The following is a 17,287-nucleotide window of genomic DNA, read 5'->3' as shown; positions in this document are numbered from 1 at the left end:
CCGATCTTGATGACAATAAAAATATGGAAATGGGAAATATTCGTTGATCATCATTCAGTCCCGAGCAACGTCAGGTCTTCCTGCTAATTATTATGTAAATGATAGAGCATAAAAGTAAAAAGAGAAAAAAGTTTATATGCTGTTAAAAAAAGGAAAGAAAAACATATTTTTCCGTGCAATTATATTTTTTTTGTGCAATTATATATAATATATTTTTTTCGTGTAATTGTATTTTTTTTCGTACAATTATATATAATATATTTTTTCCGTGCAATTATATTTTTTTGTGCAATTATATATAATATATTTTTTTCGTGTAATTATATTTTTTTTCGTACAATTATATATAATATATTTTTTCCGTGCAATTATATTTTTTTCCTGCAATTATATATAATTTTTTTTTTTGTGCAATTATATATTTTTTTCGTACAATTATATATAATATATTTTTTGTGCAATTATATATAATATATTTTTTTGTGCAATTATATATAATATATTTTTTCGTGCAATTATATATTTTTTCCGTACAATTATATATAACAGATTTTTTCTGTGCAATTATATTTTTTTCGTGCAATTATATATAATATATTTTTTTGTGCAATTAGATATTTTTTTCGTACAATTATATATAATATATTTTTTCATGCAATCATATATAATATATTTTTTCGTGCAATTAGATATTTTTTTCGTACAATTATATATAATATATATTTTTGTGCAATTATAATATTTTTTTTTCGTGAAATTATATTTTTTTCGTGCAATTATATATATATATAGAATAGAGTAGAAATAATATAATATAATATAAAATAATATAAAATATAATTGCACGAAAAAAATATATTATATATATTTTTTTCGTGCAATTATATTTTTTCATGCAATTATATATAATATATTTTTTCATGCAATTATATATAATATATTTTTCCGTGCAATTATATTTTTTTCTTGCACTTATATACAATATATTTTTTATGCAATTATATATTTTTTTCGTACAATTATATATAATATATTTTTTTCGTGCAATTATATATTTTTTGTGCAATTATATATTTTTTCGTACAATTATATATAATATTTTTTTTTTCGTGCAATTACATATAATTTTTTTTTTTTTCGTGCAATTATACATAATATATTTCTACTCTATTCTAGGAGTGTGCAGCTGAAGATAAAAATGCTCGTTTAGTGGTGATGTCGGACAAAACTGCAGAAATTTCTGAAAGGAAAATGAGCGGACCAAAAAAGTCGGAAGGAAATGACGAAAATGTCGTCGGTACTCCAGATGATAGATCTGCCTTTACTGCAGTGTCCAGTAAGTGGTCAGACATGCCAAGAGGAAAAAAATCTGTGGATTTGCCCGCTGCGTTCAGTTCCCCTGTGACCCATTTTAAGCCGATTGTCCTGGACGACAGTCGGGATCGTGCTCAAGATGTCCGTGCTCAGAAGGACCGAACGTTGCGGGATATCAAGGATGCAGAATGCAGAGAGAAGAGAGACGATGGAAAATCTTTGGCAAAAACTACGCCTGCTCTTGGAAACTGTCCGAAGAACAGCAAAGAAACGTTTGTTAGTGCAAGTCGACGAGTAGTCGAGAAATTGCGGCAGCTTGAAGAGGTTTACACGAAGCAAACGTCCAAGAGAAATTTATCAGAATCAGCCAGAAAGACGGCAAAATCGGGTAAGATTTACTTTTTTGTTTTTATCTGAGGATTTTATCGATAAACTTACTAATAATAATAAGACAAAAATGTCATTTAAGGAAAGTGGAAACAGCCTTGTAATTTCCGTTTCCCTTATTTTGTCCTCTAGTTCTCACATTCCATGAGCGATATTTTTGACAAAGGGGAAAGAATTGCTGTTTTCTGAGTCGGAATCTATCCATATAAAAGTGAAGAGTACAAAGTGGACCTTGGGTTTACTTTCGACTGCCTTGTAACCCGTAACTCTCGCTTCCCTCATTTTGTCTTTTAGTCCTCACATTCCATGGGCGATGTTTCTGGCAAAGGGAGAAGAATTGCTGTTTTCTGTGTAGGAATCTATACATATAAAAGTGGATTAAAGAAAGTGAACTTTGGGATTACTTTTAGCCGCCTCATAGCTTCCGTTTCCCTTATTTTGTCCTTTAGTCCTCCTATTCCATGGGCGATGTTTCTGACAAAGTGGGAAGAATTGCTGTTTTCTGTGCAGGAATCTATACATATAAAAGTGAAGAATACAAAGTGGGCCCTGAGTTTCTTTTAGCCGCCTAGTAACACTCGTTTCCCTTTTTTCGCCCTTTAGTCGTCACATTCCATGAGCGATGTTTCTGACAAAGAGGAAAGAATTGCTTTTTCTCTGTATTGGAATCTAAACATATAAAAGTGAAGAGTAGAAAAAGAAAGAAAAGAAGAAAAAGAAAATAAAAAAATAAAAAAGTAAAGGAAAAAGAAAAAAGAAAAGAAGAAAAAGAAAAAAGAAAAAATATAGAAAAAGGAAAAATAAAAGGAAAACCAAAAAAGGAAAATAAAAAAAGAAGTGGTCTTACCTTTTGTGATCGCCACATGTCCGAGATAGTTGACTGTCATAAGTCTGATGTCAACATCCAAAGAGGTGTCCTCCACCCGGCCTCGGTAACTCTGGCCGGCATTATTAATCAGAACATCGATCTGCCTGTGGAATTGATGCCAGATTAGACAAATCTAACTGCAAAATGTTTCCTTATTTTGTTCTTTAGTAGTCACATTCCATGAGCAATGTTTCTTACAATTGCTGTGTTCTGTGTTGGAATCTATCCATATAAAAGTGGACTGAAGAAAATGGACCTTGAGTTTACTTTTGACAATCTCATAACTCCCGCTTTTCTTATTTTGTACTTTTTTTTTCTATGCTCCTTACATCAAGTGGCTTCATGCCTTGTCTGGCGCGATTTCCATTAAAAATATCTAACTTAAGCTTGAAATATTAACTAAGGTAAATTTTTACTTACTTTCCATCTTATCAATCATCTCTAAAATCATGACTTGCACAGGTTTTCGGATATGCTGAAAACGAATATCGCATGTACATTTTCAGCCACCAAGTAGTTTTCTGGATATTAAGCAATGCAATTTCTTTATATTATCATTGGTGGCCATTGTTGTATGTGCAAGCGTGCGCATATTTTTGCCGTACTCATATTTAAAACTTAAGTATGACGACCCAACAAAAATGTAAAAGTCTGCAAACATTAAATTTGTTGAGCCTGATAAGATATCTGACTTTGACTCTGATGTTGTCCCCAACCTTCTGATTACTTTCAACCCCTGACTCAGCAACTCTGATTCTAATATTGACTGCTCTGACTTCTAGCATTCTCAAATATCCGACTGCAATTCCTTATTTTTTAGTTTTCTAATAGTCAGACTGTTTGTTGAGTCGCATAAAAAAATTGAACTCAAAATTTCCAGCAGTTTTAAGAGTTTGACCTTTGACTCTACAGCCACCTGTGCCTTCAGGCCAAGATCAAAGCGTAGTATCTGTTCTTCAGATGCTACACTTCAATTTCTTGTTCTCTGTTAATGGATAAAAATCCTTCACGACTGAGACAATTTTTATTTTTTGTTCCTTTTCTCCACATTAAAAAACGACCCTGGTGTCTAACTCTGTCTTGTGGGGAGGCATTGTAAATAGGAACTTTGACTCTGACCTCTGACTTTTCAACTCTAATTCTAATATTGACTCCGACTCCTAGTTTTCTAATATTCAGAATGTCTGTTGAGTCACATAAAAAGATTGAACTCAAAATTTCCAGCATTTTTAAGAGTCTGAACTTTGATTTTGACCTCTGACTTTAAACTCTGACTCTTCAACTTTAATTGTAATATTGACTCCAACTCTTACGTCCTTCCGTCTAGATAGACAGTGGAGAATCGCGCCTGAACGTTGTCATGAGTGGTGGCAATGATTTCTGTGACTGAGCAGACCAATGTGGGAGCAGCAGATTCTGTTGCACTTCCCGCAGGGATACACTTTGTCATGCTCTGCCGATGCTGCTGCTGATACTGTCCTTTTTCGCCTGCCTCTCTTCTCCTCCCACTGTTCCTCTCTTCTCTCCTCGCACAGCTGGAGCTGTAAAAGAAGAAAAACAAAAATTTTGGTAGGAAGGTTTGGCTCAAACCCGAAGCCTTGACGTGAAGATGAGTTTGTAATTAAAGGTTACACTAACTTAACATGGAATATGTGCCTACATTAAAGATGGCTTTCCATGTGTTGGGAACATCTCCAGAGAAGACCCTAATTTACCCTAATTTACCCTATATGTGCTTCCAGGTTGCACTTGCTTATACCACTGCATTTATATTTTCCCTCTATCGCCCCCCCCCACACAATCCTCGAGTGGCCTCCAGGCCTTGATAAGTGGTGGTCTCTGTCTAAAAAAAAATATATTATTCATTTCACTGTTTTCGAGTGTTTTCATTATTCTTCCCAGCATTTAGCCCATAACACACCCTGATTTTAATATTAACTTCTATTCTCTTTCAGAGAAAGCCGAATCATTGACACAGGAAAAGATTTCACAGCAGGTACCACAACAAAGTCAGGAATCTTTGCATATGGCCGTCCCTAAAGATCAGTCATTGAGAAAGAAAGAAGTCGAAGAACTGGCCGAAGTGATTCTAAATAAATTACAAGAAAAGCAAACGAATCTTTCTCCACTGGGACTCTTAGATTGGAACAATCTTTCCATAAATAACAGTCAGCCGAAACCGCAGGTTCCGTTAATGATGGTTCCGCCACAAAGCATGATGACCGTTCCAATTGTCAATGCTCATTATTCACCAATGTCCAATAGTAATGGTCAGTGCTCCGATGACGGTCAAGTGCAATTCCAAACGAAGACATCACCATGCCTACACTGTATATACAGCTCTTCTCCTTCGGTTTCTCATTCGGAAACTTCCAGCTGCCTATCTGATCCGAATTGTTGCGATTCATTAGAAGACGATGAAGAACTACAGACATCGTTCCAGGCATTGCGGCACCATCCTGATTTCAAAAGACGTTCTTATAAGCGTTGTTCTTTATGCTCGTCGCACGGTCGGAGGGCGCAAGGTCTGGTCCATAAGTTACGTTCGCGGCGGACGAAAAAATCAAAGGAAACAAAGCAACCAAAATGTCCGTGTCTAAGGAATAAGAAATGGTCTTCGGAAATGTCTCTGTCAACTCAGACAGAAACATGGGATGGGCATTGTCATCCGCCAGTCGAACTGAGTAAATTTGGTTCGACTAGCGATCTCTGTGAAAAAGACAGTAAAGGATTTGGATTATCGATGCAACCAATTTCACCAGATAAAAATTTGTTAAAGCACCGACTGGAACGTAACCAGGCAGAGGTAAAGGCTAAACATAACTGTCTATTCTGTCATCTTTCTGATACTCATCAAATGAGCCGATCATGTGGTTCCGATGCTGTGATTCTTCATCAAGACCTATACCATTGTGAATGTCACGCTTTCACAGACCACGACCATCAGGATGGTTCTTCATCTTCCTCCCCTAATTTAACCCCGGAAGAAAATCCAGTCTCCTCCCATAGCAAAAATCAGATCCCCGGAATGAATGATATCTTCATTTCCACAGAAAACCAAGAATTATTCCAGAACGGTAACCGGCACCGTCAGGAAAAAACCCCAAATTCTTTAAGAATCAAACCATTTGATGACATTCATCGAAGACCTTGTCACTCAAACAGCACTTTGTCAGCTATCCATGATGATGAAGGACATTCCTGCTTTGACCATAATTGTCACAGAACTTCCGAAGGTTTTTGTAACCAATGTCCGGAGATTAAATCAAAGACGATGAGTCCGTCCAAAGATAAAGGGAATTCTGATCCGCAGGAATTATTTCTGGAGGCGCTTTGCAACAGCCAGTCAATCAGCGAGGGGACGATCAAGCAACTACACCTGATTCTAAGAATTATGAGAGTTATTCAGCGTTCCACGGAAACGGACGTATTGGAAAAGAATCCTGAGGAAAATTTTGTCATGGGTGAGTACTTGTTTTTTTTTCATTTTTGTTTTTATCTGTTTTGTACTCTTTTTTTTACGCCAAACACTTCATCGTAAGGAGTTGCTATTTGGGATCATGTCAAATAGAGGACTGTGGGGAGTTAAGTAACGAGATTTCTGTTCAAATTACATTTAAACTTCTGCATGCCAGTACACTCAGGGAAGTAGAAAACGGGGAAGGAATTTCAAAGTCTGGCAGTCCGAGAAAAAAAAACTATTAGAGTAAAAGGCTTTCTGGGATCTAGACACCTCAACTGTTAAGGATTGGGATTTTGCTGCCTGGTCATAAGGGATTGGGATCGTGTCTAACAAGGGACTATGGGGAATTGAGTTTTAGTAGCATTAAACATTACCATCCATTTAATACTCCATTCTACTACTGATTGAAGGTTGTTTTCTAATGTTTCAGCCATTGCCTTGGATATGTGTACAGTTTTTCCTCATACGTACAGGGTGGAACGATAAAATTGTCACCCTAAAGAAAACAATACTACAGCTTTATTTTAAAACTTATATTGAAAAAATCAATTCAGGTAACTTGATTATGTAGTAGAACTGATATCTCTTCAATGTAGCCACCTTCAGTCTCAATCACTGCCTCAATACAGGTCCAGAACTAGGAGCATACCATTTCCACAAGCACCAGCCGGAGCTCGGCGAATACTTGGCTAGCTTTGGTGTTGTGGGAAGTCATGTTAGTGGTGTTCTCAACATATTACCAAACGAAATAGTCCCGCAGGTTCAGGTCAGGGGAGGATGGGGAACTGAATGATACAAAGTCATAGCACTCCCTCTGAAGCTAAGTCTGGGTCTCTTTGGACTTGTGGACTGACGGCGAGTCCTGCTGCCACACCCAGAGTCTGCCAGCGGCCACACTTTGCAGCAAATCCAGGTACACTTTGGTGTTAACTTAGAAGCCGACTTCAAAGATATGGCCTTCACTTGAAACCACACTAAAGACCATAACCTTGGCCAGAAATTTTGTTTTCATCACCATAGGCACGTCCCTGCAATTCATGGCAATCTAGCAGTGCATTTTGAGGGTGCTGGCAATAGTCCTGTTGTCATAACTTGGATCGGTAGAGAGCAGGAGTTGTACAGCGGCACATCTCCGATCTCACTTGTTGAACATTGTCTCACTTTCAGACATGACAAAAGGCTCCTATCACTCTTGTGATTTGTGCACAACTGGTCAACTAGTAGATGGTCTGCAACAACAAAAAAAAAGAAAACTGGTCATCATCAAACGGAAGTGGAGTCATGTCGTCGTTTCTATGATGACAATTTTATCGTTTCACCCTGTACAATGATGTTTTCTGTTCTGAAGGTGTAGGTATTTTGAGTTTCAAAGGAATGAGTTTTGGAAAGTTCAAAATATACATTATCCAGGAGGTCTGAATGAATTATTTCCCTTTAGCGATGCAAAATGAAAAAAAAAAAAAAAAAAATGAGAATTTGTCTCGCTTTTCAAACTACAACACAATAAAAAAAATTGTCTTAAATAAAGACTGGATAAAAAAAAATAAATAAATAAATAAAAATAAAATCTTTCTCACCTTGCCATCTGAATCTTCACTTGGGGGGGGGTATATATTTTAAAAAAAATTAAAAAAATAAATAAATAAATAAAAATAAAATCTTTCTCACCTTGCCATCTGAATCTTCACTTGGGGGGGGGGTATATATTTTAAAAAAAATAAAAAAAATAAATAAATAAATAAAAATAAAATCTTTCTCACCTTGCCATCTGAATCTTCACTTGGGGGGGGGGTATATATTTAAAAAAAAAATAAATAAATAAATAAATAAAAATAAAATCTTTCTCACCTTGCCATCTGAATCTTCACTTATTCTATAATGGTAAACCCTTCCTTCGTATCGCACAGATATCGACCGTTGGCCGGGACTGCTTTCACTTTCTCGTACTAAAAAGCTACCATTAATACCGCTGCTTAATAAATATTCCGAAGCATTTCTGGAAATGGGTCCATGGTACCAGGAGAATTTGTCTAAACTGTTGACCGGTGCAATGTAATGTCTATCTAAAGCTTGTTTTGTGTATTAAAGCATAAAGAAAGCATGAAATGCATGAAATTTAACACAAAACAAACTATGAGTATCGAAATAGCATGTTCAGGAAAAAAAGGAGAATGTTCATAAAGAGTACTTATTCCTTGTTTCTTTTCGTTGGTCAGGTCGCGGTCACAGAGAGGAGTGTTTTCAGCTTTTACAACAAAAGCGAACAACTTCTCGCTTGGCTACACCAGTGCCATATTTCGTTTGTGTCTTGTTTCCTTTTCTCTTTTTTCGTTTACAAAATATCTTCTTTTTTTTTTTTTTACACGGTGGTCACCACTTATCAAGGCCCGGAAGCCACTCAGGGATAAGGGTTATTGCAAGTACATTACGCTAGTGTGGAGATTTGATGAAGTGTTTACTTAAGGTGGCAGTTCATTAGGAATTTGTTAACGTTGGACTTGAACAGATCCAAGTTGTAGTCAGGTGGGAAGCAGGCATACCGAACAGAGTTCCACAGCCGTGCAGTTCTAAGAAAGAAGCTTTGTTCATGGAATCCACGTTTTGATTTAGGCACAGATAAAGAGTGGGGAAAGTTTTCACAGTGGATTCAGCTAGACGGGTGTTTTTCATGAACGATTGGCGAGGGGGGACCAGAGATTGGAGTTCAGACGAGCACCTGCCATGGAAATAACGATAAAACAAGGATAGGCTCGCAACGTCTCTTCTGTGGGAGAGAGGTTGCAGGGTAGAGAAAAGGGCATCCCCCACTAAGCCACGAAGTCTATTTTGTACTCTGTCAAGGCAGGATAGGCTATTTTTAGCAGCTCCTGCCCAGATATGGCAGCAGTATTCCATCCTTGGACGTTCTTGGCTTCAGTTTATATTTCTCCTTGTAGGCTCCCACAGATACGTTGGTTGTTAAATCCTATTTTTAGCATGCCCCACTCCCATTCGCTAATTAATTTTTATTATTTTTCTCTTTTTGACTGGATTGTAACTTTAAGAACTGAATTGTGTACATAAAAATGAAATAAATTTGAAACTGAAATTTTTCTATAATAATAAAGTGTTTTCTTTTCTGAAGGTGCCGGAATTTCAAGTTTAAAAGGAATGAATTTTGAAAAGTTCAAAAATACTTTGGCCACGATGTATTCAAATTACGAATGGAGTGAAAACTGCTTGCATGAAATTTTTGACATCATTAACCAAACAAGGACAGGACAAAAGTAATTGAATTTCGGATCTCTCAAAATTTAATAATTGCATTTTTCAATAAATTAAAAGTTTTTTTATATATTAAAAATTTTGATTTTTTTATATTTAAAAATTGCATTTTTCCACAGACTGAAAATTTTAATTTTTCATACATGTACAATTTTTATCTTTCCATAAATTAAAAAAAGTTCAATTTTTCATATATTTAAAATTTTAATTTTTTATATTTAAAAATTTACATTTTTCCAATAACTAAAACTTTTAATTTTTCATGTATTTAAAACGTCCATTTTCCATATAGTTTTCATTATTCCATGAAATAAAATTTTAAATTTTTTGATAAAACTCAAATTTTCATTTTTCATAAATTAAAAATGTTTATTTTCCTATAAGTTTAAAATTTAAGATGTGTATATAATTCAAATTTAATTTCTCCATAAAGTTTTCATTTATATATATTTAAAATTACAATTTTTCTATAAATTTAATTTTTCAAATTTTTATTATATTTAAATTTCTATTTCTCACAAATTAAAAAAAATGTTCATTTTTTTTTTAATAAATTTCAAAATTTCGTTTTTCCAAAAATTTCAAATTCTTATTTCTCCATAAATTTTTAAATATTTCCATCTTTTCATAAATTTTAAAATTTCGTTTTTATAAACATTTCAAATTTTTATTCCACCATAAATTTAAAATATGTTCATTTTTTTTTTCAAAAATTTCAAAATTTCATTTTTCCAAACATTTCAAATATTTATTTCGCCGTAAATTTCAAATATGTTCATTTTTTTTTCAAAAATTTCAAAATTTCGTTTTTCCAAACATTTCAAATTTTTATTTCGCCGTAAATTTAAAATATTTTCTTTTAACTTTAAGTTTTCATTTCTTAAATCTGTCACAATTTTTCCGCAGTCCGAAAAAAAAAAAGACGTAAGAAAGCAAAAACTGATATGAGTTCTGCTCTCTTTCCCTCCCACAAAAAAAAGATACAGATATTATTGATTGCTAAGTGGTCATGAAGTTGGTGCTCATTTTACATTAATTTATATAGGAAAGTGAGTACCCCCTTAAAAACTTAAATATTTATTATTTTATTCTTTTTGCGGATAGTTTAAAGCTGTTGAAAGATAGTCGCCAAAATAAAGCCAATTAAAATAAGAAATACAGCCAATTAAAATAAGAAATAAAGCCAATTAAAATAAGAAATAAAGCCAATTAAAATAAGAAATAAAGCCAATTAAAATAAGAAATAAAGCCAATTAAAATAAGAAATGCGAATTTGCTTTTTTTCTCCATCTTGTATTGCACGTCGTGAAAAGAAGACATACTTGTTTTAAAATGATTGTAATTTAAACGATTGTATAAATCGAAAAACGTTCTTTAAAATGATATATAAAGTAAAGGTATCATAACTAAAACAAAACACCAATAACTATAATAAAATTAAAAATAGAAGAAAAAGGAACTATAATTTGGTATACGGCCCCATACAATCAAATGTTAAAAACAAAACCTGGCAAGAAATTTCTAGATCTTATTGAAAAACACTTTCCCGCAACCAACCCCTTACACAAAATCTTCAATAAAAATACCTTAAAGTTATCCTACAGTTGTTGCGAAAATTTAGAGGTGATAATTAAAGCACATAATAACAAAATACTAAATAAAAACAATGTAAACAACAACAAAATAAACAATAAAAAATGTAGACACCATGACAAAAATAAAACCAACACTAGCAAAAATAATAATAATAATAATAATAATAATAATAATAATAATAATAATAATAATAACAAACCAACCCCGGACAAGAACAACCATACCATAAATAAAAATACTAATAACGAAGAAGATAAATGCAGCTGTAGACACCGCACACTTTGCCCAGTTCAAAATAAATGCCTAACAAAAAGCGTAGAACCTTCTTCTCAATCTAATATTAAATTGTTATTTTTCCATGAATTTCAAAATTTTTCTTTTTTTCCACAAATTTTAAATATATTCATTTTTCTATAAATTTCAAAATTTTGTTTGCCATAAATTTTCCAATTTTCGTTTTTCCAAAAATTTCAAATTTGCATTTCTCCATAAATGTCAAATATATTCATTTCTCCATAAACTTAAAGTTTTCATCTTTTATGTCTTAGATCAATAGATATTTTGTCCGTCTGTCCGTCACAATTTTCTGGCAGTCACAATTTTTCCTTCAAGCACAATTTTTTTTAAACATGCTAAATTTGTCTCATTTCAAAATATTGTAACGTTGTTGTTAATAAGTTAACACGTTGGTTTTACTAAATATGTATGACCAAAATTATTCCCGATCATTGTACGACTGACTGCTCCTGCTGTTTGTCATATATAAAGAACATGTAAAATTGCCTGAATCAGCAGGAGCCGAATCAGACAATTTAGTCATACCGGATTTTGAACGTACATAAAGAGATTTGGGTTTGACAACTTTTTCGAATCTATGTGTACAGTAATACAAACCCAGAGATTTACGAAAATTATATGACTAAATGGTACGACTATTTGCTCCTGTTGCTGTTTTGCTATTAGAACAACTTTTACACGGGCGGGCTACTGGGTTTGTCAGCACAAAAAATCTTGCATTATTAAAATAAACAATACAACGAATTTACTCATATTTCGGTTGAAGATATTTTTGGCAAATATCTTTTTAACTTCATACCTAAAGATATTTGCAAAAAATAAACTATTTTTGTTTTAAATATTCTCTCTTAAGCCAAAACAAATTAAACAAAATAAATAGAAATACAACTATTTATGTGTTGCGAGATATTTCAAATTTTCTAATAAATTTTCGTTTCAAAATTTTAGAATATAGTTTGTGTTAAAAAAATCAAAGTTAAAGAAAAAAGTCATGGGTTTATTTAAAATTTAGTTTGAACCTTTTTACCCCAGTTTAATTAAAAAACAAAAATTTAAAAAAAAACTAGCAGTAGTCGATAATATGATAACTTAAAAAATGTTTGAGAAAACTTACAAAAACGATTTCTTTGCTTTTTTTTTGGGGGGGGGACAGGGGTGGTCAATGTGCGCTGCTTGTCCATCCTTTAAAGGTGTTTATTCCGAAAGCCGTTCTTAATATGTGGAGGTTCAAAAGTCATTTTCTTATTTTCAATCTCCCCACGTTGAGAATGGCTTTCGGAATAAACACTCTTTGTAGGTTGGACAAGCAGCGCACATTGACCTTTTTTTTTAGAAATGAATCAGAGACGCATTATCATAAAAAGGATCTTTATGCAATATTTAAAAAATAAAAAAAAATTAATGATAGTTCTTTACTTGCCTCCTCATGAGAGCAGTTATACACTAATGTTTTAAATGTGAGGAAACTAGTTCAGCCAAAAGAGGCACACGGGATTGAAAACATTGCTGGGTTTGTATTACTACACACATAGATTCGAAAAAATTGTCAAAAAACAAATATATAACAAATAAATGTTATCAAAGGCAAGATAAGTTACTTTTCTACATAGCTGGATACTTTTTTAGTGTTTTTATTCAATGTAACATGTTTATTCAGCCCCCCCCCCCCGAAAAAAAAAACGTACAGTGTTTACCGATGTAATGGAAAATTTAAAATGGCGCCTGACTCTCTCTGGAACACGGTAAGTTTGGGAAAATGAGTTAAAAATAAAAAAAACTATACAAAAAACTGTTAGAACCTCGCTCAATATGTTACCGTGACATAGGCTGACATATATTCGGTGGGTTTCTAATAGTATTTTGTGTAGTTTTTTATTTTTAATTCATTTTCCTAAACTTACCGTGTTCAAGAGAGAGTCGAGCGCCATTTTAAATTTTCCATTAAACGGTAAACACTGTATATTTTTTAAGCTGAATAAAACACTAAAAATTATCCAGTTAGGTAAAAAAAAGTAACTTATCTTGCCTTTTATAACATTTATATGCTGAAACAACTCGTATATATGTCCAGATAGCATACATCTAAAATTTCATGTGTTTAGACCCAAAATTGGCGGAGGAGTTTGGTAGAGTCTGCAAAGGTCAACTCTGTAAACTTTGACCTCTTGGCAGCTAGATTTTCGCGCCAAAACTGATTAAAAAGCTTGCTGCATGTCTGAATACCCTTTATGTAAAATTTTAAATGTTTAGATCCATAATTGGCTGAATAGTTTACTAGAGACCGCAAAGGTCAGATCTTTTAAACTTTGACCCCTTGGAAGCCAAAAACTGATTAAAAAACTTGCCCTATGTGTGAATACACTTTATGTAAAATTTCAAATGTTTAGACCAAAAATTGGCTGAGTAATTTGGTAGAAAGTGCTGAGGTCAAATTTTTTTTTGACTTTGATCGCAATTTTGACCCTTTAACATGCATTGTTTTGGGCTCAAATCAAATTAAATGTTTGATCTATGTCAAAGTAATCTACATCTAAAATTTAAAAGTGTTTAAACTCAAAATTGGCAATTTGGTAGAGTTTTCAATGGTCAAACCGTTGAACTTTGACCCCTTGACAGCGAAATTTCTGACCAAAAACTGATTAAAAAGATTTTCCCAAATCTCAATACCCCTTATGACAAATCTCGAGTCTGTAGACTGAAAATTGATAGAGTAGTTTAGAGTACAGACACAGACAGACAGACAATTTCACTCATCCATATTTATATATATATATATATATATATATATATATATATATATATATATATATATATATATATATATATGTATATATATATACTACATGTACTGCTTCAGTTTGATAACTATATATCAACCTCTTAATTTCTTTATATTTATCTCTTTCAGAAACTCTTTGGAATCAGATCGAGAAAACAGTTCTTCATCGAATAAAGAATTGGTAACAAATAATAATTTGGGAACCGAGCCTTCAAGCATGAAATCAGGAATAAGTATCTTGGCACCCGAAGATGTTGGTTCCTGTGAACATAAAGAGAGTCTTCAGAACGGTAAAATTCCTGCAACATTAGATGCGGCTACAAAGAAACCTACCGAAGATGATGTAGTTTGTAATTCAAAGAGTTTGTCATGGTCTTTTGATAAAAGCGAAGTGCCAGTTCCGTTACCAAAACCGGCTGCCGAAAGCCAGTTTCAGCTTGTTAGAAAACACGATAACAGTCCTAGAGAATTCTTCAAACAGTCAGAAAAGCAAACGTACGAAACGAAAGCGAAGCATGTGCTCACTCGTGGCAATGCCATTGAGGTGGATGAGGTAGCAGATCTGGGAGACGATAACGATGAATATTCGGAATTCTTGGAGGATGAAGATACGGCTGGGGATGCAGAAATCACAGAAAACAAATCAAAACAGGAAGAATTTAAAGAATTTAAAGAGACCGATGAAAATATCGAGCAGGATTCCTTTGACGATGGCGAAAACTATTTCTCGAGTGCGAGTAGTCTAGAGAAGGAAGAATTCTGCGAAATTCAGATCTCGCTGACCGATTACAAAAAATATACCCACATCGATGCCAATAACGATGGTGCCGATTATATTGCAGTTACTTCGGTCGTTCTCCAAGAACAAAGCATCGGTGCTGCTTCCGAAATCAAAGAATGTGTGATTTCGGAAAAACTGCCAGACAAGGAATCGTTGAAGAAAGACAAAGTTTTGAGACATAATTCCGTTATGAGGAAATACCGAACTTATCGAGAAGCGGGATCTTTACTCAAAGTTGGTGTCATTCCGAGCTCAGAAGTTGACTTTGACCAATCCGATTCTCAGCCCAGCCGTAGGATGTCACTAGAGAATGTGAACGAGGAAGAGACTCCAACGCGCAGTAGCGGTGTCGCTTCGTCGCCCATCAGCGAGTTATCGCTGGACGATGATAATAATCTATTTTCTGAGTCGGACAACAAGACTGTTTCTCATCGTTGTGTTTCTCCTCTGTCGGATGTCACATCTGTGCACTCCTTTGAATATTTTCCTGGGCCGGAAAAGAACATTTTATTTCCGTCTTTGGAAAGGGATAGCAGGATTGTTTATCATTCGGCTGATCTTCTTCGATTTTCCGATAACATGGACGTGATGACCTTTCTCAAAGGAATTGTGAGTTTCACATCTTTGGGTTTTGTTTTTGATGTTATTTTATTTTTTTTGTTTCTGATTAGTTTTGGTTTTTGGTTTTTGGTTTTTGGTTTTATTTGTTTTTTCTTTTGTTGTTTTTTGTTTCTGGTTGTTGTTTTTTTTGTTTCTGGTTGTTTTTTATTTTGTTTTTTTTCTGACTAGTTTTTTTTTTTTTTTGTTTCTGTTTTTTTTTATTGATTTTGTTTTTGTTTTTTTTGTTTTGGATTGGTTTTTGGTTTTATTTGTTTTTTTGTTGCTTTTTGTTTCTGGTTTTTGTTTTTTTTTGTTTCTGATTGTTTTTTTTGTTTTTGTTGCTGATTTTTTTCTGATTGTTTTTGTTACTCATTGTTTTTTGTTTTTGATTGTTTTTTTTCTGATAGTTTTTTTGCTTTTGTTTCTGATTTTTTTGTTTTTGTTTTTTCTTATTGTTTTTATTACTCATTGTTTTTTTTTGTTTGTGTCTGATTTTTTTGTTTCTGATTGTTTTTTGTTTTTTTTTTTGTTCCTGATTGTTTTTTGTTTTATTTTTTGATCGTTTTTTTTTCTGATTTTTTTTTGTTTTTTTGGGGTTTTATTTCTGATTGTTTTTTGTTTCTGATTTTTTATTTTTGTTTCTGATTGGTTTTTGTTTTTGTTTTTATTTGTTTTTGTCGTTTTTTGTTTCTGGTTGTTGATTTTTTCATTTCTGATTGTTTTTTGTTTTGTTTCTGATTGTTTTTTGTTTTGTTTCTGATTGTTTTTTTTGTTTTTGTTTCTGATTTTTTTTGTTTTTGTTTTTTTTGTTTTGGATTGTTTTTGTTACTCATTGTTATTTTTTGTTTCTGATTTTTTTGTTTCTGATTGTTTTTTGGGTTTTTTTTTGTTTCTGATTGGTTTTTATTTTTTGTTTTTGATTTTTTGTTTCTGATTGGTTTTTTATTTTTTGTTTTTGTTTCTGATTGTTTTTGTTTTGTTTCTGATTTTTTGTTTCTGATTGTTTTTTATTTTTTGTTTTTGTTTCTGATTGGTTTTCGTTTTTGGCTTTATTTGTTGTTTTTTTATTTTTTGTTTTTGTTTCTGATTTTTTAATTTTTTTTGGATTTTGTTTCTGATTGTTTTTTGTTTTTTGTTTCTGTTTTTTTGTTTCTGATTTTTTTTGTTTCTGATTTTTTTTTGTTTCTGATTTTTTATTTTTTGTTTCTGATTGTTTTTTATTTTTTGTTTTTGTTTCTGATTGGTTTTCGTTTTTGACTTTATTTGTTTTTGTTTTTTTTTGTTGTGTTTTGTCTTGTTTTTGTTTTTGAATTTTTTGTTTATTTTTTTGCTTTTTGTTTCTGATTGCTTTTTATTTTGCTTATGATTGTTTCATTTTTGTTTTTTATTTTGTTTTTGTTTCTGATTTTTGGGGGTTTTTTTGGGATTTTATTTCTGATTGGTTTTTGTTTCCTTTTTCTGATTTTTTGTTTTGTTTTTGTCATGTTAAAAGAATGGATGCAAGTTTTGGGGAAGGGTTAGTAGATATAGAACAGTTGAGATAGCAGGTTCAGTTCACAGAGCACAGCTAAGCAATACATAGGAGGAAGTGATGAAATGTATTTCAAATAAAGAGGGATGAATAAAGTCCTGATCAGTTTTGCGTGAAAGTCAACTTTATAAAGCTGTCTAACAAATTTTAGCATGTAAAATGGATATTAATCCGATGATATTGATGATAATAATGATGTTGTTGTTGTTGTTGTTGTTGTTGTTGTTGGTGTTAGTGGTGGTGGTGGTGATGATGAAGAGGATGATGAATAATGTCCCTTTCAAACTAAAAGAGCTTTCTATCGGATTGATAAGAGAAAAAAAAAACGTCTCCCTATGAGTTTATTTCAGTTTTCATGAGACTTTGTTGGACTGTTCACATTGAAAGAATAGATAAGCGCGTTTGGG

General features: G+C 32.8%; 1 protein-coding gene across 1 annotated transcript in view; it reads left to right on the top strand.

Annotated features, from left to right (window-relative positions):
- Nucleotides 1–17,287, top strand: part of LOC145266956 (uncharacterized) — a 133,215-nt gene that overhangs the window by 61,165 nt on the left and 54,763 nt on the right. Inside the window, exons 9-12 of the mRNA XM_080122779.1 lie at nucleotides 1,177–1,702; nucleotides 4,525–6,033; nucleotides 9,157–9,298; nucleotides 14,098–15,358. Of these exons, the coding sequence (XP_079978905.1) occupies nucleotides 1,177–1,702; nucleotides 4,525–6,033; nucleotides 9,157–9,298; nucleotides 14,098–15,358 (3,438 nt within the window). The remainder of the gene's footprint in view (nucleotides 1–1,176; nucleotides 1,703–4,524; nucleotides 6,034–9,156; nucleotides 9,299–14,097; nucleotides 15,359–17,287) is intronic.

This window comes from Euprymna scolopes, chromosome 42, assembly GCF_053919585.1.
Source record: "Euprymna scolopes isolate OS-2025 chromosome 42, ASM5391958v1, whole genome shotgun sequence".
Lineage (NCBI taxonomy): Eukaryota > Metazoa > Mollusca > Cephalopoda > Sepiida > Sepiolidae > Euprymna > Euprymna scolopes.
The sequence above is the reverse complement of the archived record's forward strand: the minus strand, read 5'-3'. Positions and strand labels throughout refer to the sequence as shown.